This window comes from Bombina bombina, chromosome 2 (genome assembly GCF_027579735.1).
Source record: "Bombina bombina isolate aBomBom1 chromosome 2, aBomBom1.pri, whole genome shotgun sequence".
Lineage (NCBI taxonomy): Eukaryota > Metazoa > Chordata > Amphibia > Anura > Bombinatoridae > Bombina > Bombina bombina.
In genome coordinates, this window is record NC_069500.1 from 1423369242 (window position 1) to 1423394109 (window position 24868).

General features: G+C 41.7%; 1 protein-coding gene across 1 annotated transcript in view; it reads right to left on the reverse strand.

The window, feature by feature from the left end:
* LOC128650437 (RING finger protein 145) overlaps positions 1–24868 on the reverse strand; it is a 308620-nt gene that overhangs the window by 48858 nt on the left and 234894 nt on the right. Inside the window, exon 9 of the mRNA XM_053704381.1 lies at positions 22157–22304. Coding sequence (XP_053560356.1) covers positions 22157–22304 — 148 coding nt within the window. The remainder of the gene's footprint in view (positions 1–22156; positions 22305–24868) is intronic.

Here is a 24868-nt window from a genome sequence, read left to right on the forward strand (position 1 = left end):
TTCCTGAAATGTTTAGTAGCTTCAACATAATATTTCAAAGCTCTTACCACATCCAAAGAATGTAAGGAACTTTCCAAAGAATTCTTAGGATTAGGACACAAGGAAGGGACAACAATTTCTCTACTAATGTTGTTAGAATTCACAACCTTAAGGAAAAATACAAATAAAGTCCGCAAAACCGCCTTATCCTGATGAAAAATCAGAAAAGGAGATTCACAAGAAAGAGCAGATAGCTCAGAAACTCTTCTAGCAGAAGAGATAGCCAAAAGGAACAAAACTTTCCAAGAAAGTAGTTTAATGTCCAAAGAATGCATAGGCTCAAATGGAGGGGCCTGTAACGCCTTCAAAACCAAATTAAGACTCGAAAGAGGAGAAATTGATTTAATGACGGGCTTAATACGAACTAAAGCCTGCACAAAACAGTGAATATCAGGAAGTTTAGCAATCTTTCTGTGAAATAAAACAGAAAGGGCAGAGATTTGTCCCTTCAAGGAACTTGCATTCAAACCCTTATCCAAACCATCCTGAAGAAACTGTAGAAAGAGAATTTATGAGAAGAACACCAGGAAATGTAGGTCTTCCAAACTCGATAATAAATCTTTCTAGAGACAGATTTACGAGCTTGTAACATAGTATTAATCACTGAGTCAGAGAAACCTCTATGACTTAGTACTAAGCGTTCAATTTCCATACCTTCAAATTTAATGATTTGAGATCCTGATGGGAAAACTGACCTTGAGACAAAAGATCCGGCTTTAACGGAAGTGGCCAAGGTTGGCAACTGGACATCCGAACAAGATCCGCATACCAAAACCTGTGTGGCCATGCTGGAGCCACCAGCAACACAAACGTGGAAGCGGGAAAATGTAAGCAGGATGATAACACCAAGGAAGTGTCAGCGCATCCACTGCTTCTGCCTGAACATCCCTGGACCTGGGCAGGTATCTGGGAAGTTTCTTGTTTAGATGAGAGGCCATAAGATCTATCTCTGGAAGAACCCCCATCTGAACAATCTGAGAAAACACATCTGGATGGAGAGACCACTCCCCTGGATGTAAAGTCTCACGGCTGAGATAATCCGCCTCCCAATTGTCTACACCTGGGATATGCACCGCAGAGATTAGACAGGAGCTGGATTCCGCCCAAGCAAGTATCCGAGATACTCCTTTCATTGCTTGGGGACTGTGAGTCCCACCCTGATGATTGACATATGCCACAGTTGTGATATTGTCTGTCTGAAATCAAATGAACGGTTCTCTCTTCAACAGAGGCCAAAACTGAAGAGCTCTGAGAATTGCACGCAGTTCTAAAATATTGATTGGTAATCTCGCCTCTTGAGATTTCCAAACCCCTTGTGCTGTCAGAGATCCCCAAACAGCTCCCCAACCTGAAAGACTTCCGTCTGTAGTGATCACAGTCCAGGTTGGCCGAACAAAGGAAGCCCCTTGAACTAAACACTGGTGATTTAACCACCACGTCAGAGAGTGTCGAACATTGGGATTTAAGGATATTAACTGTGATATCTTTCTATAATCCCTGCACCATTGATTCAGCATACAAAGCTGGAGAGGTCTCATGTGAAAACAAGCAAAAGGAATTGCGTCCGATGCTGCAGTCATGAGGCCTAAAACTTCCATGCACATAGCCACTGAAGGGAATGACTGAGACTGAAGGTGCCAACAGGCTGCAACCAATTTCAAACGTCTCTTGTCTGTTAGAGACAGAGTCATGGACACTGAATCTATCTGGAAACCTAAAAAGGTGACCCTTGTCTGAGGAATCAAGAAACTTTTTGGTAAATTGATCCTCCAACCATGCTTTTGAAGAAACAACACTAGTTGATTTGTGAGATTCTGCAGAACGTAAAGACTGAGCTAGTACCAATATATCGTCCAATTAAGGAAACACCGCAATACCCTACTCTCTGATTACAGAGAGTAGGGCACCTAGAACCTTTGAAAAGATTCTTGGAGCTGTTACTAGGCCAAATGGAAGAGCAACAAATTGGTAATGCTTGTCTAGAAAAGAGAATCTCAGGAACTGATAATGTTCTGGATGAATCAAAATATGAAGGTATGCATCATGCAAGTCTATTGTAGACATATAATGTGCTTGCTGAACAAAAGGCAGACTAGTCCTTATAGTCACCATCTTGAAAGTTGGTACTCTTACATAACGATTCAAAATTTTCAGATCCAGAACTGGTCTGAATGAATTTTCCTTCTTTGGGACAATGAATAGATTTAAATAAACCCCAAGACCTTGTTCCTGAAAAGGAACTGGCATGATTACCCCTGAAGACTCCAGGTCTGAAACACACTTCAGGAAAGCCTGAGCTTTTACTGGATTTGCTGGGATACGTGAGAGAAAAACTCTTCTCACAGGAGGTCTTACTCTGAATCCTATTCGATAGCCTTGAGAGACAATGCTCTGAATCCATTGATTTTGGACAAAATGTATCTAAAAATCCTTGAAAAACCTTAATCTGCCCCCTACCAGCTGAGCTGGAATGAGGGCTGCTCCTTCACGCGGACTTAGGGACTGACTTTGGTTTTTTAAACGGCTTGGATTTATTCCAATTTGAGGAAGGCTTCCAATTGGAAACAGTTTCCTTGGGGGAAGGATTTGATTTTTGTTCCTTATTTTGAGAAAGGAACGAAAACGGTTAGAAGCCTTAGATTTACCCTTAGGTTTTTTATCCTGAGGCAGAAAAACAGAATTTATGTTTACCTGATAAATTACTTTCTCCAACGGTGTGTCCGGTCCACGGCGTCATCCTTACTTGTGGGATATTCTCTTCCCCAACAGGAAATGGCAAAGAGCCCAGCAAAGCTGGTCACATGATCCCTCCTAGGCTCCGCCTACCCCAGTCATTCGACCGACGTTAAGGAGGAATATTTGCATAGGAGAAACCATATGGTACCGTGGTGACTGTAGTTAAAGAAAATAAATTATCAGACCTGATTAAAAAAACCAGGGCGGGCCGTGGACCGGACACACCGTTGGAGAAAGTAATTTATCAGGTAAACATAAATTCTGTTTTCTCCAACATAGGTGTGTCCGGTCCACGGCGTCATCCTTACTTGTGGGAACCAATACCAAAGCTTTAGGACACGGATGAAGGGAGGGAGCAAATCAGGTCACCTAAATGGAAGGCACCACGGCTTGCAAAACCTTTCTCCCAAAAATAGCCTCAGAAGAAGCAAAAGTATCAAACTTGTAAAATTTGGTAAAAGTTTGCAGTGAAGACCAAGTCGCTGCCCTACATATCTGATCAACATAAGCCTCGTTCTTGAAGGCCCATGTGGAAGCCACAGCCCTAGTGGAATGAGCCGTGATTCTTTCGGGAGGCTGCCGTCCGGCAGTCTCGTAAGCCAATCTGATGATGCTTTTAATCCAAAAAGAGAGAGAGGTAGAAGTTGCTTTTTGACCTCTCCTTTTACCGGAATAAACAACAAACAAGGAAGATGTTTGTCTAAAATCCTTTGTAGCATCTAAATAGAATTTTAGAGCGCGAACAACATCCAAATTGTGCAACAAACGTTCCTTCTTTGAAACTGGTTTCGGACACAGAGAAGGTACGATAATCTCCTGGTTAATGTTTTTGTTAGAAACAACTTTTGGAAGAAAACCAGGTTTAGTACGTAAAACCACCTTATCTGCATGGAACACCAGATAAGGAGGAGAACACTGCAGAGCAGATAATTCTGAAACTCTTCTAGCAGAAGAAATTGCAACTAAAAACAAAACTTTCCAAGATAATAACTTAATATCAACGGAATGTAAGGGTTCAAACGGAACCCCCTGAAGAACTGAAAGAACTAAGTTGAGACTCCAAGGAGGAGTCAAAGGTTTGTAAACAGGCTTAATTCTAACCAGAGCCTGAACAAAGGCTTGAACATCTGGCACAGCTGCCAGCTTTTTGTGAAGTAACACAGACAAGGCAGAAATCTGTCCCTTTAGGGAACTAGCAGATAATCCTTTTTCCAATCCTTCTTGAAGGAAGGATAGAATCTTAGGAATCTTAACCTTGTCCCAAGGGAATCCTTTAGATTCACACCAACAGATATATTTTTTCCAAATTTTGTGGTAAATCTTTCTAGTTACAGGCTTTCTGGCCTGAACAAGAGTATCGATAACAGAATCTGAGAACCCTCGCTTCGATAAGATCAAGCGTTCAATCTCCAAGCAGTCAGCTGGAGTGAAACCAGATTCGGATGTTCGAACGGACCCTGAACAAGAAGGTCTCGTCTCAAAGGTAGCTTCCAAGGTGGAGCCGATGACATATTCACCAGATCTGCATACCAAGTCCTGCGTGGCCACGCAGGAGCTATCAAGATCACCGACGCCCTCTCCTGATTGATCCTGGCTACCAGCCTGGGGATGAGAGGAAACGGTGGGAACACATAAGCTAGTTTGAAGGTCCAAGGTGCTACTAGTGCATCCACTAGAGCCGCCTTGGGATCCCTGGATCTGGACCCGTAGCAAGGAACTTTGAAGTTCTGACGAGAGGCCATCAGATCCATGTCTGGAATGCCCCACAGCTGAGTGACTTGGGCAAAGATTTCCGGATGGAGTTCCCACTCCCCCGGATGCAATGTCTGACGACTCAGAAAATCCGCTTCCCAATTTTCCACTCCTGGGATGTGGATAGCAGACAGGTGGCAGGAGTGAGACTCCGCCCATAGAATGATTTTGGTCACTTCTTCCATCGCTAGGGAACTCCTTGTTCCCCCCTGATGGTTGATGTACGCAACAGTTGTCATGTTGTCTGATTGAAACCGTATGAACTTGGCCCTCGCTAGCTGAGGCCAAGCCTTGAGAGCATTGAATATCGCTCTCAGTTCCAGAATATTTATCGGTAGAAGAGATTCTTCCCGAGACCAAAGACCCTGAGCTTTCAGGGATCCCCAGACCGCGCCCCAGCCCATCAGACTGGCGTCGGTCGTGACGATGACCCACTCCGGTCTGCGGAATGTCATCCCTTGTGACAGGTTGTCCAGGGACAGCCACCAACGGAGTGAGTCTCTGGTCCTCTGATTTACTTGTATCTTCGGAGACAAGTCTGTATAGTCCCCATTCCACTGACTGAGCATGCACAGTTGTAATGGTCTTAGATGAATGCGCGCAAAAGGAACTATGTCCATTGCCGCTACCATCAAACCGATCACTTCCATGCACTGCGCTATGGAAGGAAGAGGAACGGAATGAAGTATCCGACAAGAGTCTAGAAGTTTTGTTTTTCTGGCCTCTGTCAGAAAAATCCTCATTTCTAAGGAGTCTATTATTGTTCCCAAGAAGGGAACCCTTGTTGACGGAGATAGAGAACTCTTTTCCACGTTCACTTTCCATCCATGAGATCTGAGAAAGGCCAGGACAATGTCCGTGTGAGCCTTTGCTTGAGGAAGGGACGACGCTTGAATCAGAATGTCGTCCAAGTAAGGTACTACAGCAATGCCCCTTGGTCTTAGCACAGCTAGAAGGGACCCTAGTACCTTTGTGAAAATCCTTGGAGCAGTGGCTAATCCGAAAGGAAGCGCCACGAACTGGTAATGCTTGTCCAGGAATGCGAACCTTAGGAACCGATGATGTTCCTTGTGGATAGGAATATGTAGATACGCATCCTTTAAATCCACTGTGGTCATGAATTGACCTTCCTGGATGGAAGGAAGAATAGTTCGAATGGTTTCCATCTTGAACGATGGAACCTTGAGAAACTTGTTTAAGATCTTGAGATCTAAGATTGGTCTGAACGTTCCCTCTTTTTTGGGAACTATGAACAGATTGGAGTAGAACCCCATCCCTTGTTCTCTTAATGGAACAGGATGAATCACTCCCATTTTTAACAGGTCTTCTACACAATGTAAGAATGCCTGTCTTTTTACGTGGTCTGAAGACAACTGAGACCTGTGGAACCTCCCCCTTGGGGGAAGCCCCTTGAATTCCAGAAGATAACCTTGGGAGACTATTTCTAGCGCCCAAGGATCCAGAACATCTCTTGCCCAAGCCTGAGCGAAGAGAGAGAGTCTGCCCCCCACCAGATCCGGTCCCGGATCGGGGGCCAACATTTCATGCTGTCTTGGTAGCAGTGGCAGGTTTCTTGGCCTGCTTTCCCTTGTTCCAGCCTTGCATTGGTCTCCAAGCTGGCTTGGCTTGAGAAGTATTACCCTCTTGCTTAGAGGACGTAGCACTTTGGGCTGGTCCATTTCTACGAAAGGGACGAAAATTAGGTTTATTTTTTGCCTTGAAAGGCCGATCCTGAGGAAGGGCGTGGCCCTTACCCCCAGTGATATCAGAGATAATCTCTTTCAAGTCAGGGCCAAACAGCGTTTTCCCCTTGAAAGGAATGTTAAGTAGCTTGTTCTTGGAAGACGCATCAGCTGACCAAGATTTCAACCAAAGCGCTCTGCGCGCCACAATAGCAAACCCAGAATTCTTAGCCGCTAACCTAGCCAATTGCAAAGTGGCGTCTAGGGTGAAAGAATTAGCCAATTTGAGAGCATTGATTCTGTCCATAATCTCCTCATAAGGAGGAGAATCACTATCGACCGCCTTTATCAGCTCATCGAACCAGAAACATGCGGCTGTAGCTACAGGGACAATGCATGAAATAGGTTGTAGAAGGTAACCCTGCTGAACAAACATCTTTTTAAGTAAACCTTCTAATTTTTTATCCATAGGATCTTTGAAAGCACAACTATCCTCTATGGGTATAGTGGTGCGTTTGTTTAAAGTGGAAACCGCTCCCTCGACCTTGGGGACTGTCTGCCATAAGTCCTTTCTGGGGTCGACCATAGGAAACAATTTTTTAAATATGGGGGGAGGGACGAAAGGAATACCGGGCCTTTCCCATTCTTTATTAACAATGTCCGCCACCCGCTTAGGTATAGGAAAAGCTTCTGGGAGCCCCGGGACCTCTAGGAACTTGTCCATTTTACATAGTTTCTCTGGGATGACCAACTTGTCACAATCATCCAGAGTGGATAATACCTCCTTAAGCAGAATGCGGAGATGTTCCAACTTAAATTTAAACGTAATCACATCAGGTTCAGCTTGTTGAGAAATGTTCCCTGAATCAGTAATTTCTCCCTCAGACAAAACCTCCCTGGCCCCATCAGACTGGGTTAGGGGCCCTTCAGAACCATTATTATCAGCGTCGTCATGCTCTTCAGTATCTAAAACAGAGCAGTCGCGTTTACGCTGATAAGTGTTCATTTTGGCTAAAATGTTTTTGACAGAATTATCCATTACAGCCGTTAATTGTTGCATAGTAAGGAGTATTGGCGCGCTAGATGTACTAGGGGCCTCCTGAGTGGGCAAGACTCGTGTAGACGAAGGAGGGAATGATGCAGTACCATGCTTACTCCCCTCACTTGAGGAATCATTGTCATTGTCACATAAATCACATTTATTTAAATGAATGGGAATTCTGGCTTCCCCACATTCAGAACACAGTCTATCTGGTAGTTCAGACATGTTAAACAGGCATAAACTTGATAACAAAGTACAAAAAACGTTTTAAAATAAAACCGTTACTGTCACTTTAAATTTTAAACTGAACACACTTTATAACTGCAATTGCGAAAAAACATGAAGGAATTGTTCAAAATTCACCAAATTTTCACCACAGTGTCTTAAAGCCTTAAAAGTATTGCACACCAAATTTGGAAGCTTTAACCCTTAAAATAACGGAACCGGAGCCGTTTTTAACTTTAACCCCTTTACAGTCCCTGGTATCTGCTTTGCTGAGACCCAACCAAGCCCAAAGGGGAATACGATACCAAATGACGCCTTCAGAAAGTCTTTTCTAAGTATCAGAGCTCCTCTCACATGCGACTGCATGTCATGCCTCTCAAAAACAAGTGCGCAACACCGGCGCGAAAATGAGGCTCTGCCTATGATTTGGGAAAGCCCCTAAAGAATAAGGTGTCTAAAACAGTGCCTGCCGATATTATTATATCAAAATACCCAGAATAAATGATTCCTCAAGGCTAAATATGTGTTAATAATGAATCGATTTAGCCCAGAAAAAGTCTACAGTCTTAATAAGCCCTTGTGAAGCCCTTATTTACGATCTTAATAAACATGGCTTACCGGATCCCATAGGGAAAATGACAGCTTCCAGCATTACATCGTCTTGTTAGAATGTGTCATACCTCAAGCAGCAAGAGACTGCTCACTGTTCCCCCAACTGAAGTTAATTGCTCTCAACAGTCCTGTGTGGAACAGCCATGGATTTTAGTGACGGTTGCTAAAATCATTTTCCTCATACAAACAGAAATCTTCATCTCTTTTCTGTTTCTGAGTAAATAGTACATACCAGCACTATTTCAAAATAACAAACTCTTGATTGAATAATAAAAACTACAGTTAAACACTAAAAAACTCTAAGCCATCTCCGTGGAGATGTTGCCTGTACAACGGCAAAGAGAATGACTGGGGTAGGCGGAGCCTAGGAGGGATCATGTGACCAGCTTTGCTGGGCTCTTTGCCATTTCCTGTTGGGGAAGAGAATATCCCACAAGTAAGGATGACGCCGTGGACCGGACACACCTATGTTGGAGAAAAAACCCTTTCCTCCAGTAACAGTTGAAATAATAGAATCCAACTGAGAACCAAATAAATTATTACCTTGGAAAGAAAGAGATAATAATCTAGACTTAGATGTCATATCAGCATTCCAAGATTTAATCCACAAAGCTCTTCTAGCTAAAATAGCTAAAGACATGGATCTAACATCAATTTTGATAATATAAAAAATGGCATCACAAATAAAATGATTAGCATGTTGCAGTAAATGAACAATGCTAGATATGTCAGAATCCAATTCTTGTTGCGCTAAATTCTCCAACCAAAAAGTTGATGCAGCCGCAACATCAGCCAAAGAAATTGCAGGCCTGAGAAGATGACCTGAATACATTTAGCAAGAGTAGAAATAGCCCCATCAACTTTGGGGATCTTTCCCCAAAACGCTATTGAAATTGCTGGTAAAGGATACAATTTTTTAAACCTTGAAGAAGGAATAAAAGAAGTACCTGGCTTATTCCATTCCTTAGAAATCATATCAGAAATAGCATCAGGAATAGGAAAAACCTCTGGAGTAACCACAGGAGGTTTAAAAACAGCATTTAAACGCTTACTAGTCTTAATGTCAAGAGGACTAGATTCCTCAATATCCAAAGTAATTAACACTTCTTTTAACAAAGAACAAATATACTCTATTTTAAACAAATAAGTAGATTTGTCAGTGTCAATATCTGAGGAGGGATCTTCTGAATCAGATAGATCCTCATCAGAGGAGGATAAATCATTAAGTTGTCGGTCATTTGAAATTTCATCAACTTTATGAGAAGTTTTAAAAGACCTTTTACGTTTATTAGAAGGCGGAAATGCAGACAAAGCCTTCTGAATAGAATCAGTAACAAATTCATAGGTATATCATGTACATTAGAAATTGAAGGAACTGCAACTGGCAATGTACTATTACTGATGGATACATTCTCTGCATGTAAAAGTTTATCATGACAACTATTACAAATGACATTCGGAGATATAATTTCCACAATCTTACAACAAATGCACTTAGCTTTGGTAGAACCGATGTCAGGCAGCAACGTTCCAACAGATACTTCTGAGGCAGGATCAGATTGAGACATCTTGCAAAATGTAAAAGAAAAAACAACATATAAAGCAAAATTATCAATTTCCTTATATGACAGTTTCAGGAATTGGAAAAAATGCAAACAGCATAGCCCTCTGACATGGAGAAAGGCAAGAGGCAAACAGCAATGGGGTATAAAACTAATGAAAAATTTGGCGCCAAGTATGACGCACAACGCAAGAGAATTTTTTTTTGGCGCCAACAATATCCAGAAATGACACACTTGCGTCACTAATGACGCAACTGTGTGTAAGACTTCCGCATCAACTACGACGCCGGAAGTGACGAACTTGCGTCAACGGACGTACTTTTCGCGCCAAAAAATTCTCGCGCCAAGAGTGACGCAATAAAGTCTAGCATTTGGCGCAGCCGCGGGCCTAATGCTAAGCGCAATTTGAAAGAGTAAAAAGTAATCAATTTGAAAAAAGACTAAACCCAGGTAAGAAAAAAATATTTCTTAATATGTTTTATTTCCCAAATATGAAACTGACAGTCTGCACAAGGAAATACATGAACCTGACTCATGGCAAATATAAGTACAATACATATATTTAGAACTTTATATAAATGCATAAAGTGCCAGACCATAGCTGGGGTGTCTTAAGTAATAAAAAACATACTTGCCAAAAAGACACCCATCCACATATAGCAGATAGCCAAACCAGTACTGAAACAGTTATCAGTAGAGGTAATGGTATATGAGAGTATATCATCGATCTGAAAAGGGAGGTAGGAGATTAGTCTCTACGACCAATAACAGAGAACCTATGAAACAGACCCCCGTTAGGGAAATCATTGCATTCAATAGGTGATACTCCCTTCACATGCCTCTGACATTCGCTGTACTCTGAGAGGAATCGGGCTTCAAAATGCTGAGAAGCGCATGTCAACGTAAAAATCTTAGCACAAACTTGCTTCACCACCTCCATAGGAGGCAAAGTTTGTAAAACTGAATTGTGGGTGTGGTGAGGGGTGTATTTATAGGCATTTTGAGGATTGGGAAACTTTGCCCCTCCTGGTAGGATTGTATATCCCATACGTCACTAGCTCATGGACTCTTGCCAATTACATGAAAGAAATACATTCTTTTAAGCAACGCTTCCAACTTCTTATCCATAGGATCTTTAAAAGAACAGCTATCCTCTATGTGAATAGTAGTGCTCTTGGCTAGAGTGGAAATAGCACCCTCCACTTTAGGAACTGTCTGCCAAGACTCCTTAACAGACTTAGCAATTGGAAACATTTTCTTAAAAATAGGGGAAGGAGAAAAAGGAAACCCTTGCTTCGCCCACTCCCATGCAATAATCTCAGAAGCACGATCTGGAACAGGAAAAACCTCCACCGCTGAAGGAACATCAAAATACTTATTCAGCTTACTAGATTTCTTAGGAGTGACTACAACCGTGGAATCAGAGTCATCCAAAGTAACCAAAACTTCCTTAAGAAGCACCCGTAGGTGTTCAAGCTTAAACCTGAAAGTAACCACTTTCAGGTTTAAGCTTGAAGGAACTATACTATCTGAAGGAACTATACTATCTGATTCTGAGATCTCCCCCTTCAGACGCTACTGAAGAATCCTCCCCCTCAGATCTATGAGAGGAACTATTCGACATAGCCACACCTGATTCAGATACCTTACACCCTGAATCCTTAAAACTCCTTTAATGCTTCCCCTGAAAAATAGGAAAAGCCATCAGGGCATCAGTTACCGCAGAGGATATCTGGGTAGCCATGTCCTGCAAGGAAACTCCAAAAGGAGTAACAGTTGAAACACTGGGCACTGCATGGGTAGATACTACAGAATGGGACGTTTGAGGAGCAAGCTGTGGGATATCCTGGACAGAAGACCCCTGAACAGCATCCACCTTAGTTAATGAAGGCTCAGATTCAAAAAGCCTATAATGTAATGTCCTATCAATATATGATGAAGAAAAAGGGATCAGAGGTTCCACATTAGAGTCAAAGCATAAGCTACATGTAACCTCTTGCAAAGATTCTTGATCTATCTTTCACAACAATAAATCAAAGTAGCAAAAAAAAATGTTACTAGCCCTTTAAAATTTAAATGGACAACTTTTTAACTGCAAAAAAACCTGTTTGCCTATTATAAGCAAAAATAAATAAATAAATAAGACCTCCAAGCAGCCTCTGACCCTCACAGACCCTGCTGGGAGCCTACCTGATCTCCTGTAAAACCATAACGATACCCTAACGATCTGGACTCCAATAACACTGTAGAGCAAAGAAAAGCCCAAAGCGTTCTATACAGACAACACTACAAACAACTTCAGACAAACCGGAAGCAAACAGAGCTACGGAAAAGCGCGCAATTTAATTGCCACCTCAACAAACCACCCTTCCTATCGTGGGCGTAGCCAAAAGTCAGACCGCCATAGATAATAGAAAAAAAGCCGATAGCCACACACAGCAAAACACAGATGCAAACGAAGAGCCTCTCCTCAAATGTCACAGTGCCCAAAACATACTGCCAACAAAGTAAACCCCACATAGAAATACAAAGTCCCAGTTCCTAGAGAAGTGCCATAAACCTTTCTTGTTAAAATAAAAAAAACAAATAGGCACTTACCTGAGATCAATCTGCCCGGCAGCAGGGCAGTGCACAGATATGGAAAGGTTTCCTCCCCCCACAGACCCATGGAACAAAGAATGTCTGACTAATCCTAATCAGGCATACAGGATAGGGCAGCACCAAACCTGGAAGGCACAGTGAGAGAAAAAACCCACAAGTTTCCAGATGCTCAAAAGCCACCACAGCTCTACTGAAGAGACTGATGTGGAACACAGCTATACCCCAGAAAAAAACAGAACAGCCACTTCTGCTTAAAAAGAACAAACTCTTGATTGAAGAATCTTCAGACACATAAAAAACTCTACCACCGCCTTGCACAGATAAAGAGAATGACTGGGGTTGTGGGTAAGATAGTGATATTTAACAGCTTGGCTGTGGTGCTCTTTGTCTCCTCCTGCTGGCCAAGAATGATATTCCTAACAGTTATTAAGATTATTCGTGGACTCAACGTGTCATTAGAAAGAAATACCTATTCCATTCACCTGCCCACAAGACAGGACAGCCAACTTCCCGAGAGAGGAAATTCCCCCTCTTAAAGGAGAACAAAACTACCCCCCCAAGGGGGAGAGCACAGAAACAACAGTGCACAAGCCCCAAAAAGGAAGCCGTAGCCTGATGAAACAAAAGCTGAATGAAAATCATCCAGACACCACAAAACACAGAAGAACTCCCAAGAAGGAGTGCGCCCATCACTCAAAGTACAGGACAGACCAAAAGGAGTGTATCCAAAAAATGCACAGATCCTTGCCAAGCTGCAAGCAGCTCAACTAACTAGACTATAAGTCATAGCCAAGGTTCCCTGGAAAAACTGGAACACACTGAACCAGTCACAGAATCATAAGGTTCCGGACAACCGGAAAGATCCAAGACAAAAACTATAGGCCCGAGCCCAGAAATGTGTGAAACCAACCACACCCCAGAGAACACAAATACCCCGCCTGACAACAAACCGGATTAACCCGGAAAAACGGAAAACAAGAGTCACTCGAAAATTCCCAACTCAAAGGAAGAGAATACCCCTTGCTGGAGCCCAGCACTCCAAAAGGAGCTAGAGCACAACAGAGCTGTTACAAGACTCTAGAGCCCAAAAGACGTGCAGAACACCACCACGACATCCAAGACCAAGGGAAAACATTTAGGACCAAGTCATCCGAAAAGGGAGTAGAACAAGGCTAGAGCAAACCACGAGGCCACGCCAGTGTACCCCTAAACGTCTCCATAAACACCTCAGAACCAGAGGAACCCACCTGCATCCCAACCCCGGTAGAAAAAAACCTTAAGCAAAGCTTGGAGAAGGAGACGACACAGCCTATCCCCCCCCTATAGGGAAAACTAACTCCCCAAAAAACAGGAAAGGGCCAAAGGCCCTCCCCAAAAGGTGGCTAAACCACGAAGGATAATGGCCAAAAAGGCCAAAAAGGCAAGACTGTCAGAAACCGGCGGCAAGGAGGCCCTAAATCCTCCAAACCTTCACCCACGCAGGAAGGAACACTAAGTCCTGACAGACATCGTAAACGACTGAGTTTGTAGCGGAACTCCAAATCCCAGACACTAAAAAAGCTAATGAGGACTGAACCAATCCTCCACACCACACAAACCCTTAGGTTCTTCCAGAATGCTTAGCAGAACTTGTAAATTAAAAACAAGAATATAATAAAGTGAAGCACTCGGCGCCTTAACCGGATCAGCCAGGCAGAACAGACGCCATGAGTCTGAATATAGGGACAGAAGGATCTGTACCCAGACAGACATTCTAAAACAAACTTCCGTTGAAGTAAACAGTGCGATCAAAAGGTCGCAAGTATCTAGGTGGTAGCCTCTAGGGAAAACATCTGTAATACAGTACATTTCATGAAGAAAGTAAATTAGAACAATCTTACCGTTATCTACGTCGTTGAAAAGGAACATGGCCCTTCAAGTGTGACAGATAGATAACATTGCTTCTGCCATGGACTTGAGAGAAGAAAGCAGGCAGCAAAACTCGTCAATGCCGATTGCTTGTGGAGCTGTTAATATGAGTTGGGATGGTTTCGCAGAAAGACTCTCCCTGCATCTCCGGACTCTAACTTTCATCCATGCTTTCACTGAAAGGCTGACAGGACTACTTAAAACTCCAGTCCCATGCCGAAGAGTACTGCCCTCCCTAAGAAACTAATCTAAAACTTCTGACACTTCTCTGACAACCTCCTGGGACGAAAGGCAAACATTGACTGGGGGATGAGGGGAGTGGGAGGAGTATTTAAGCCTTTGGCTGGGGTGTCTTTGCCTCCTCCTGTTAGCCAGATTCTGACTGTCCCAAAAGTAATGAATGCAGCTGTGGACTCTTTCCATTTATGAAGAAAATATCTTCCTTTTTTACATAGAGATGTTCAGGTGATATTTTCCTGTCAGCTTTTTACAGTTATACTGCATCGATTTCAAGTGATTTAGCATATGAGTATTATGCCCCTTTAATGGACACAGGGACAGATGTGTTTAACGTAATATTCACTCTGGTGATACTGCAGTTTCATATTATGCAACAAAAGCTCTGTCGTGTTACATTTTTATAGTGGTTACAAACAGTAAATATTTTATTTCATGGCTTTCTCACAAAGGACTCTATAACAAAAGGTAAGTAGTGGGAGCCTGGAGAATCTCACTGCAATAAATTACAACAGTACATCTAAGCCAAGGACACAAAAGCCAAGTTATCAGTACATGAGCAAGTGAGCGCTGAATTAAATAGGTAAACGTGCTAATCTTGCATTACCCGAATTATCATCAAACACTGAGCAACATCATCAGACGCAGTGTTACCTGCAGGGAAGTGAGCGCTGAATTAAATAGGTAAATGTGCTAATCTGGCATTGCCCGAATTATCATCAAACACTGAGCAACATTATCAGACGCAGTGTTACCTGCAGGGAAGTGAGCACTGAATTAAATAGGTAAACGTGCTAATCTGGCATTACCCGTATTATCATCAAACACCGAGCAACATCATCAGACGCAGTGTTACCTGCAGGGAAGTGAGCACTGAATTAAATAGGTAAACGTGCTAATCTGGCATTACCGTATTATCATCAAACACTGAGCAACATCATCAGACGCAGTGTTACCTGCAGGGAAGTGAGCGCTGAATTAAATAGGTAAACGTGCTAATCTGGCATTACCCGAATTATCATCAAACAATGAGCAACATTATCAGACGCAGTGTTACCTGCAGGGAAGTGAGCGCTGAATTAAATAGGTAAACGTGCTAATCTGGCATTACCGTAGATTCATCAAACACTGAGCAACATCATCAGACGCAGTGTTACCTGCAGGGAAGTGAGCGCTGAATTAAATAGGTAAACGTGCTAATCTGGCATTACCGTAGTATCATCAAACACTGAGCAACATCATCAGACGCAGTGTTACCTGCAGGGAAGTGAGCGCTGAATTAAATAGGTAAACGTGCTAATCTGGCATTACCGTATTATCATCAAACACTGAGCAACATCATCAGACGCAGTGTTACCTGCAGGGAAGTGAGCGCTGAGTTAAATAGGTAAACGTGCTAATCTGGCATTACCCGTATTATCATCAAACACTGAGAAACATCATCAGACACAGTGTTACCTGCAGGGAAGTGAGCGCTGAATTAAATAGGTAAACGTACTAATCTGGCATTACCCGTATTATCATCAAACACTGAGCAACATCATCAGACGCAGTGTTACCTGCAGGGAAGTGAGCGCTGAATTAAATAGGTAAACGTGCTAAACTGGCATTACCCGTAGTATCATCAAATACTGAGCAACATTATCAGACGCAGTGTTACCTTCAGTGAAGTGAGCGCTGCATTAAATAGGTAAACGTGCTAATCTGGCATTACCCGTATTATCATCAAACACCAAGCAACATCATCAGACGCAATGTTACCTGCAGGGAAGTGAGCGCTGAGTTAAATAGGTAAACGTGCTAATCTGGCATTACCCGTATTATCATCAAACACTGAGCAACATCATCAGACGCAGTGTTACCTGCAGGGAAGTGAGCGCTGAGTTAAATAGGTAAACGTGCTAATCTGGCATTACCGTATTATCATCAAACACTGAGGAAAATCATCAGACGCAGTGTTACCTGCAGGGAAGTGAGCACTGAATTAAATAGGCAAACGTGCTAATCTGGCATTACCGTATTATCATCAAACACTGAGCAACATCATCAGACGCAGTGTTACCTGCAGGGAAGTGAGTGCGGAATTAAATAGGCAAACGTGCTAATCTGGCATTACCCGAATTATCATCAAACACTGAGCAACATCATCAGACGCAGTGTTACCTGCAGGGAAGTGAGCACTGAATTAAATAGGTAAACGTGCTAATCTGGCATTACCGTAGTATCATCAAACACTGAGCAACATTATCAGACGCAGTGTTACCTGCAGGGAAGTGAGCGCTGAATTAAATAGGTAAACGTGCTAATCTGGCATTACCCTATTATCATCAAACACTGAGCAACATCATCAGACGCAGTGTTACCTGCAGGGAAGTGAGCGCTGAATTAAATAGGTAAACGTGCTAATCTGGCATTACCCGTATTATCATCAAACACTGAGAAACATCATCAGACGCAGTGTTACCTGCAGGGAAGTGAGCGCTGAATTAAATAGGTAAACGTGCTAATCTGGCATTACCCGTATTATCATCAAACACTGAGAAACATCATCAGACGCAGTGTTACCTGCAGGGAAGTGAGCGCTGAATTAAATAGGTAAACGTGCTAATCTGGCATTACCCGTATTATCATCAAACACCGAGCAACATCATCAGACGCAGTGTTACCTGCAGGGAAGTGAGCGCTGAATTAAATAGGTAAACGTGCTAATCTGGCATTACCGTATTATCATCAAACACTGAGCAAGATCATCAGACGCAGTGTTACCTGCAGGGAAGTGAGCACTGAATTAAATAGGTAAACGTGCTAATCTGGCATTACCGTATTATCATCAAACACTGAGCAACATCATCAGACGCAGTGTTACCTGCAGGGAAGTGAGCACTGAATTAAATAGGTAAACGTGCTAATCTGGCATTACCGTATTATCATCAAACACTGAGCAACATCATCAGACGCAGTGTTACCTGCAGGGAAGTGAGCGCTGAGTTAAATAGGTAAACGTGCTAATCTGGCATTACCCAAATTATCATCAAACAATGAGCAACATCCTCAGACGCAGTGTTACCTGCAGGGAAGTGAGCGCTGAGTTAAATAGGTAAACGTGCTAAACTGGCATTACCGTATTATCATCAAACACTGAGCAACATCATCAGACGCAGTGTTACCTGCAGGGAAGTGAGCGCTGAATTAAATAGGTAAACGTGCTAATCTGGCATTACCCGTATTATCATCAAACACTGAGAAACATCATCAGACGCAGTGTTACCTGCAGGGAAGTGAGCACTGAATTAAATAGGTAAACGTGCTAATCTGGCATTACCGTAGTATCATCAAACACTGAGCAACATTATCAGACGCAGTGTTACCTGCAGGGAAGTGAGCGCTGAATTAAATAGGTAAACGTGCTAATCTGGCATTACCCGTATTATCATCAAACACTGAGCAACATTATCAGACGCAGTGTTACCTGCAGGGAAGTGAGCGCTGAATTAAATAGGTAAACGTGCTAATCTGGCATTACCTGAATTATCATCAAACAATGAGCAACATTATCAGACGCAGTGTTACCTGAAGGGAAGTGATCGCTGAATTAAATAGGTAAACGTGCTCATCTTGCATTACCCGAATTATCATCAAACACTGAGCAACATTATCAGACGCAGTGTTACCTGCAGGGAAGTGAGCGCTGAATTAAATAGGTAAACGTGCTAATCTGGCATTACCCGAATTATCATCAAACACTGAGCAACATTATCAGACGCAGTGTTACCTGCAGGGAAGTGAGCGCTGAATTAAATAGGTAAACGTGCTAATCTGGCATTACCCGTATTATCATCAAACACCGAGCAACATCATCAGACGCAATGTTACCTGCAGGGAAGTGAGCGCTGAATTAAATAGGTAAACGTGCTAATCTGGCATTACCGTATTATCATCAAACACTGAGCAAGATCATCAGACGCAGTGTTACCTGCAGGGAAGTGAGCGCTGAGTTAAATAGGTAAACGTGCTAATCTGGCATTACCCGTATTATCATCAAACACTGAGCAACATCATCAGACACAGTGTTACCTGCAGGGAAGTGAGCGCTGAATTAAATAGGTAAACGTGCTAATCTGGCATTACCGTATTATCATCAAACACTGAGCAACATTATCAGACGCAGTGTTACCTGCAGGGAAGTGAGTGCGGAATTAAATAGGTAAACGTGCTAATCTGGCATTACCGTATTATCATCAAACACTGAGCAACATTATCAGACGCAGTGTTACCTGCAGGGAAGTGAGCGCTGAATTAAATAGGTAAACGTGCTAATCTGGCATTACCCGTATTATCATCAAACACCGAGCAAGTGAGCGCTGAATTAAATAGGTAAACGTGCTAATCTGGCATTACCATATTATCATCAAACAATGAGCAACATTATCAGACGCAGTGTTACCTGCAGGGAAGTGAGCGCTGAATTAAATAGGTAAACGTGCTAATCTGGCATTACCCGTATTATCATCAAACACTGAGCAACATTATCAGACGCAGTGTTACCTGCAGGGAAGTGAGCGCTGAATTAAATAGGTAAACGTGCTAATCTGGCATTACCCGTATTATCATCAAACACTGAGCAACATCATCAGACGCAGTGTTACCTGCAGGGAAGTGAGCGCTGAATTAAATAGGTAAACGTGCTAATCTGGCATTACCCGTATTATCATCAAACACTGAGCAACATCATCAGACGCAGTGTTACCTGCAGGGAAGTGAGCGCTGAATTAAATAGGTAAACGTGCTAATCTGGCATTACCGTAGTATCATCAAACACTGAGCAACATTATCAGACGCAGTGTTACCTGCAGGGAAGTGAGCGCTGAATTAAATAGGTAAACGTGCTAATCTGGCATTACCCGTATTATCATCAAACACTGAGCAACATCATCAGACGCAGTGTTACCTGCAGGGAAGTGAGCGCTGAATTAAATAGGTAAACGTGCTAATCTGGCATTACCCGTATTATCATCAAACACTGAGCAACATCATCAGACGCAGTGTTACCTGCAGGGAAGTGAGCGCTGAGTTAAATAGGTAAACGTGCTAATCTGGCATTACCCGTATTATCATCAAACACTGAGCAACATCATCAGACGCAGTGTTACCTGCAGGGAAGTGAGCGCTGAGTTAAATAGGTAAACGTGCTAATCTGGCATTACCCGTATTATCATCAAACACTGAGCAACATCATCAGACGCAGTGTTACCTGCAGGGAAGTGAGCGCTGAATTAAATAGGTAAACGTGCTAATCTGGCATTACCGTAGTATCATCAAACACTGAGCAACATTATCAGACGCAGTGTTACCTGCAGGGAAGTGAGCGCTGAGTTAAATAGGTAAACGTGCTAATCTGGCATTACCGTATTATCATCAAACACTGAGCAACATCATCAGACGCAGTGTTACCTGCAGGGAAGTGAGTGCGGAATTAAATAGGTAAACGTGCTAATCTGGCATTACCGTAGTATCATCAAACACTGAGCAACATCATCAGACGCAGTGTTACCTGCAGGGAAGTGAGTGCGGAATTAAATAGGTAAACGTGCTAATCTGGCATTACCGTATTATCATCAAACACTGAGCAACATCATCAGACGCAGTGTTACCTGCAGGGAAGTGAGCGCTGAATTAAATAGGTAAACGTGCTAATCTGGCATTACCGTATTATCATCAAACACTGAGCAACATCATCAGACGCAGTGTTACCTGCAGGGAAGTGAGCGCTGAATTAAATAGGTAAACGTGCTAATCTGGCATTACCGTATTATCATCAAACACTGAGCAACATCATCAGACGCAGTGTTACCTGCAGGGAAGTGAGCGCTGAATTAAATAGGTAAACATGCTAATCTGGCATTACCCAAATTATCATCAAACAATGAGCAACATCCTCAGACGCAGTGTTACCTGCAGGGAAGTGAGCGCTGAATTAAATAGGTAAACGTGCTAATCTGGCATTACCCGTATTATCATCAAACACTGAGCAACATCATCAGACGCAGTGTTACCTGCAGGGAAGTGATCGCTGAATTAAATAGGTAAACGTGCTAATCTGGCATTACCCGTATTATCATCAAACACTGAGCAACATCATCAGACGCAGTGTTACCTGCAGGGAAGTGAGTGCGGAATTAAATAGGTAAACGTGCTAATCTGGCATTACCGTATTATCATCAAACAATGAGCAACATCATCAGACGCAGTGTTACCTGCAGGGAAGTGAGTGCGGAATTAAATAGGTAAACGTGCTAATCTGGCATTACCGTATTATCATCAAACAATGAGCAACATCATCAGACGCAGTGTTACCTGCAGGGAAGTGAGTGCGGAATTAAATAGGTAAACGTGCTAATCTGGCATTACCCGTATTATCATCAAACACTGAGCAACATCATCAGACGCAGTGTTACCTGCAGGGAAGTGAGTGCGGAATTAAATAGGTAAACGTGCTAATCTGGCATTACCGTATTATCATCAAACACTGAGAAACATCATCAGACGCAGTGTTACCTGCAGGGAAGTGAGTGCGGAATTAAATAGGTAAACGTGCTAATCTGGCATAACCGTATTATCATCAAACACTGAGAAACATAATCAGACGCAGTGTTACCTGCAGGGAAGTGAGCGCTGAATTAAATAGGTAAACGTGCTAATCTGGCATTACCGTATTATCATCAAACACTGAGCAACATCATCAGACGCAGTGTTACCTGCAGGGAAGTGAGCGCTGAATTAAATAGGTAAACGTGCTAATCTGGCATTACCGTATTATCATCAAACACTGAGCAACATCATCAGACGCAGTGTTACCTGCAGGGAAGTGAGCGCTGAATTAAATAGGTAAACGTGCTAATCTGGCATTACCGTATTATCATCAAACACTGAGAAACATCATCAGACGCTGTGTTACCTGCAGGGAAGTGAGTGCGGAATTAAATAGGTAAACGTGCTAATCTGGCATTACCGTATTATCATCAAACAATGAGCAACATCATCAGACGCAGTGTTACCTGCAGGGAAGTGAGTGCGGAATTAAATAGGTAAACGTGCTAATCTGGCATTACCGTATTATCATCAAACACTGAGCAACATCATCAGACGCAGTGTTACCTGCAGGGAAGTGAGTGCGGAATTAAATAGGTAAACGTGCTAATCTGGCATTACCCGAATTATCATCAAACACTGAGCAACATCATCAGACAAAGTGTTACCTGCAGGGAAGTGAGCGCTGAATTAAATAGGTAAACGTGCTAATCTGGCATTACCGTATTATCATCAAACACTGAGCAACATTATCAGACGCAGTGTTACCTGCAGGGAAGTGAGCGCTGAATTAAATAGGTAAACGTGCTAATCTGGCATTACCCGTATTATCATCAAACACCGAGCAACATCATCAGACGCAGTGTTACCTGCAGGGAAGTGAGCGCTGAATTAAATAGGTAAACGTGCTAATCTGGCATTACCCGTATTATCATCAAACACCGAGCAACATCATCAGACGCAGTGTTACCTGCAGGGAAGTGAGCGCTGAATTAAATAGGTAAACGTGCTAATCTGGCATTACCCGTATTATCATCAAACACCGAGCAACATCATCAGACGCAGTGTTACCTGCAGGGAAGTGAGTGCTGAATTAAATAGGTAAACGTGCTAATCTGGCATTACCCGTATTATCATCAAACACTGAGCAACATCATCAGACGCAGTGTTACCTGCAGGGAAGTGAGCATGCAGCTCGACACCAGGATCAGCAGCCAGAAATCCATATGGAAGAACTGTGATATCTTGTACGCCATGTAACACGGGAAGACCAAGAGGAAGAGACACATGCTGATGCCACGAAAATGTTTCCAGGGACTCCTAGGAGAAATAGCAACAAGCATATAACTATGGGCTTAATCCCTGCAAAGCAGTTAAACACAGAGTTAAAGTCAGCTTCAATAAAATGTCATATTGCCATTCAAGTGTCTTTATGCTTCCGTGGCACTACCCAGTACTCTATTACTATAGGCAGCATATTCAGTCTACATTCCCTAACCTCTAGATCAGTGTTTTCCAAACTGTGTGTCGTGACACGTTAGTGTGTCGCTAGCAGTGTGTAGGTGTGTCCCTGCTTCAGCACATTCAGCTGATAGTGTACCGTCTAGATAGAATACAAACCGCTACATTACTATATAATACTTTTTTAGCAATAATTCCAAACATATATACGATCTGTCCGAAATTAGTGCACATTTTATGTTGTAATCATAGATATATGTAAATGAGACCAGTGAGTACTGTAAATGAAGTGCATATTCTTTATCACATATACACAGCACAAAACAGCCGGACCACAGACAGAATGTTTCACCCTTCTTGCACTAAGTGTTGTGGCTACAGTTTGTTTCAAGAAAGAACCAGGTAACAAGGCTACATAAATAATTAAAGCATATACAACACTAATTGGAATACCCCATAAAGGGCCAGATTACAAGTGGATCCGTATTTGAGGCTCCCACTTGTGCGCTAATGCTGCTAGAAGTAAGATTTTTATGCGCGTCGGGTAGCGCTCGTATTACAAGTTGAAAGTAAAACGGTTTTCAGTAAAAAGAAATGCCAAGATACAGCGCTACACTACCCTCAGATGAGGGTTGGGTTGCTAAAGATGGTGTCCACGACTAGGAATGTGTATACATAAAGGTTAATATATAATATTGTGTTACACAAAGAATATATATAAAACCATGTGAAAAAGTACTTAAAAGGTAAAAGATTAAAAACAAAATATATATATATAGGATGTGATATTAAAATGTATTAAACAAACATTTTATTAACATAAACTGACAGTTAAAAATACAGTTAAAAATAGATTCAACAATCTAATGGATTGCCCCATACAATGTCCAAGAAGTTATGTCCTATGTAACATACAAGTGTTTAAGTCCCATACCAAAATGTCCAAAGCAAATGTTCAAGGTTAATATCCAAAAAAAATAAAAATAAAAATGATAATATGTCCAAAGTTGGTGTAAAAATCAAAAAGGTGAAAAAATGTAAAAAATATAAAAAATATATTAAATATTTTATGAAAAGATGAAAAAATGAATAAAAATATATAAAAAATATATGAGTTGTGATCAGCAACCCATATGGAAGGAATATAATATATGTGATAGTGAATAATTCTCGTGAGGTGTACACCTAAAAAGTGTGTATAAAAATGTGTGTATATAAAAGGGTGTGGTAAAAAATGTGTCTAACCATCCCATTGGCTATCAAAACACACTTAAGGTGTAGAAGCCAGACAGCTGCTACCAGTCTTGAGAAAGGTCTCTGAGGACCGAAACGCGTTGGCTATACACTGGTATTGCAGCTCAGAATATATCTGGTGAGTAGAATACTGTTGTTGTCATTCTAAAGTGATTTTATTGCACTATGTCTATTTTCTGTACACTTTTTTAGGTACAGGAGGATATCCCATTACATTTGATAACCTTTTAAGAAGAGGAACATCAACCCAGCACTTTCTACACTCACATTTGGAATACTTGGAATTATATACACATTTTTTTGGAGCAATTTGGACTTTATTTATTTCATCAGGATTTTGAATCCTTTTTTATGACACATTTTTTATGACACATTTTTTACCACACCCTTTTATATACACACATTTTTATACACACTTTTTAGGTGTACACCTCACAAGAATTATTCACTATCACATATATTATATTCCTTCCATATGGGTTGCTGATCACAACTCATATATTTTTTATATATTTTTATTCATTTTTTCATCTTTTCATAAAATATTTAATATATTTTTTACATTTTTTCACCTTTTTGATTTTTACACCAACTTTGGACAAATTATTATTATTTTTTTTTTTTTTTGGATATTAACCTTGAACATTTGCTTTGGACATTTTGGTATGGGACTTAAACACTTGTATGTTACATAGGACATAACTTCTTGGACATTGTATGGGGCAATCCATTAGATTGTTGAATCTATTTTTAACTGTATTTTTAACTGTCAGTTTATGTTAATAAAATGTTTGTTTAATACATTTTAATATCACATCCTATATATATATATTTTGTTTTTAATCTTTTACCTTTTAAGTACTTTTTCACATGGTTTTATATATATTCTTTGTGTAACACAATATTATATATTAACCTTTATGTATACACATTCCTAGTCGTGGACACCATCTTTAGCAACCCAACCCTCATCTGAGGGTAGTGTAGCGCTGTATCTTGGCATTTCTTTTTACTCTTAACTTTTGGAGTCTGGTTGGGAGACTCCGCCTATATCAGATATAGCTTGTATGGTATTATTGTGGCGCTGATAGATATACATTCATTAAAACGGTTTTCACTTGGGCGCTACCCGAAGCACGCAAAAAGTCGAACTTAGGATACCCGAACTT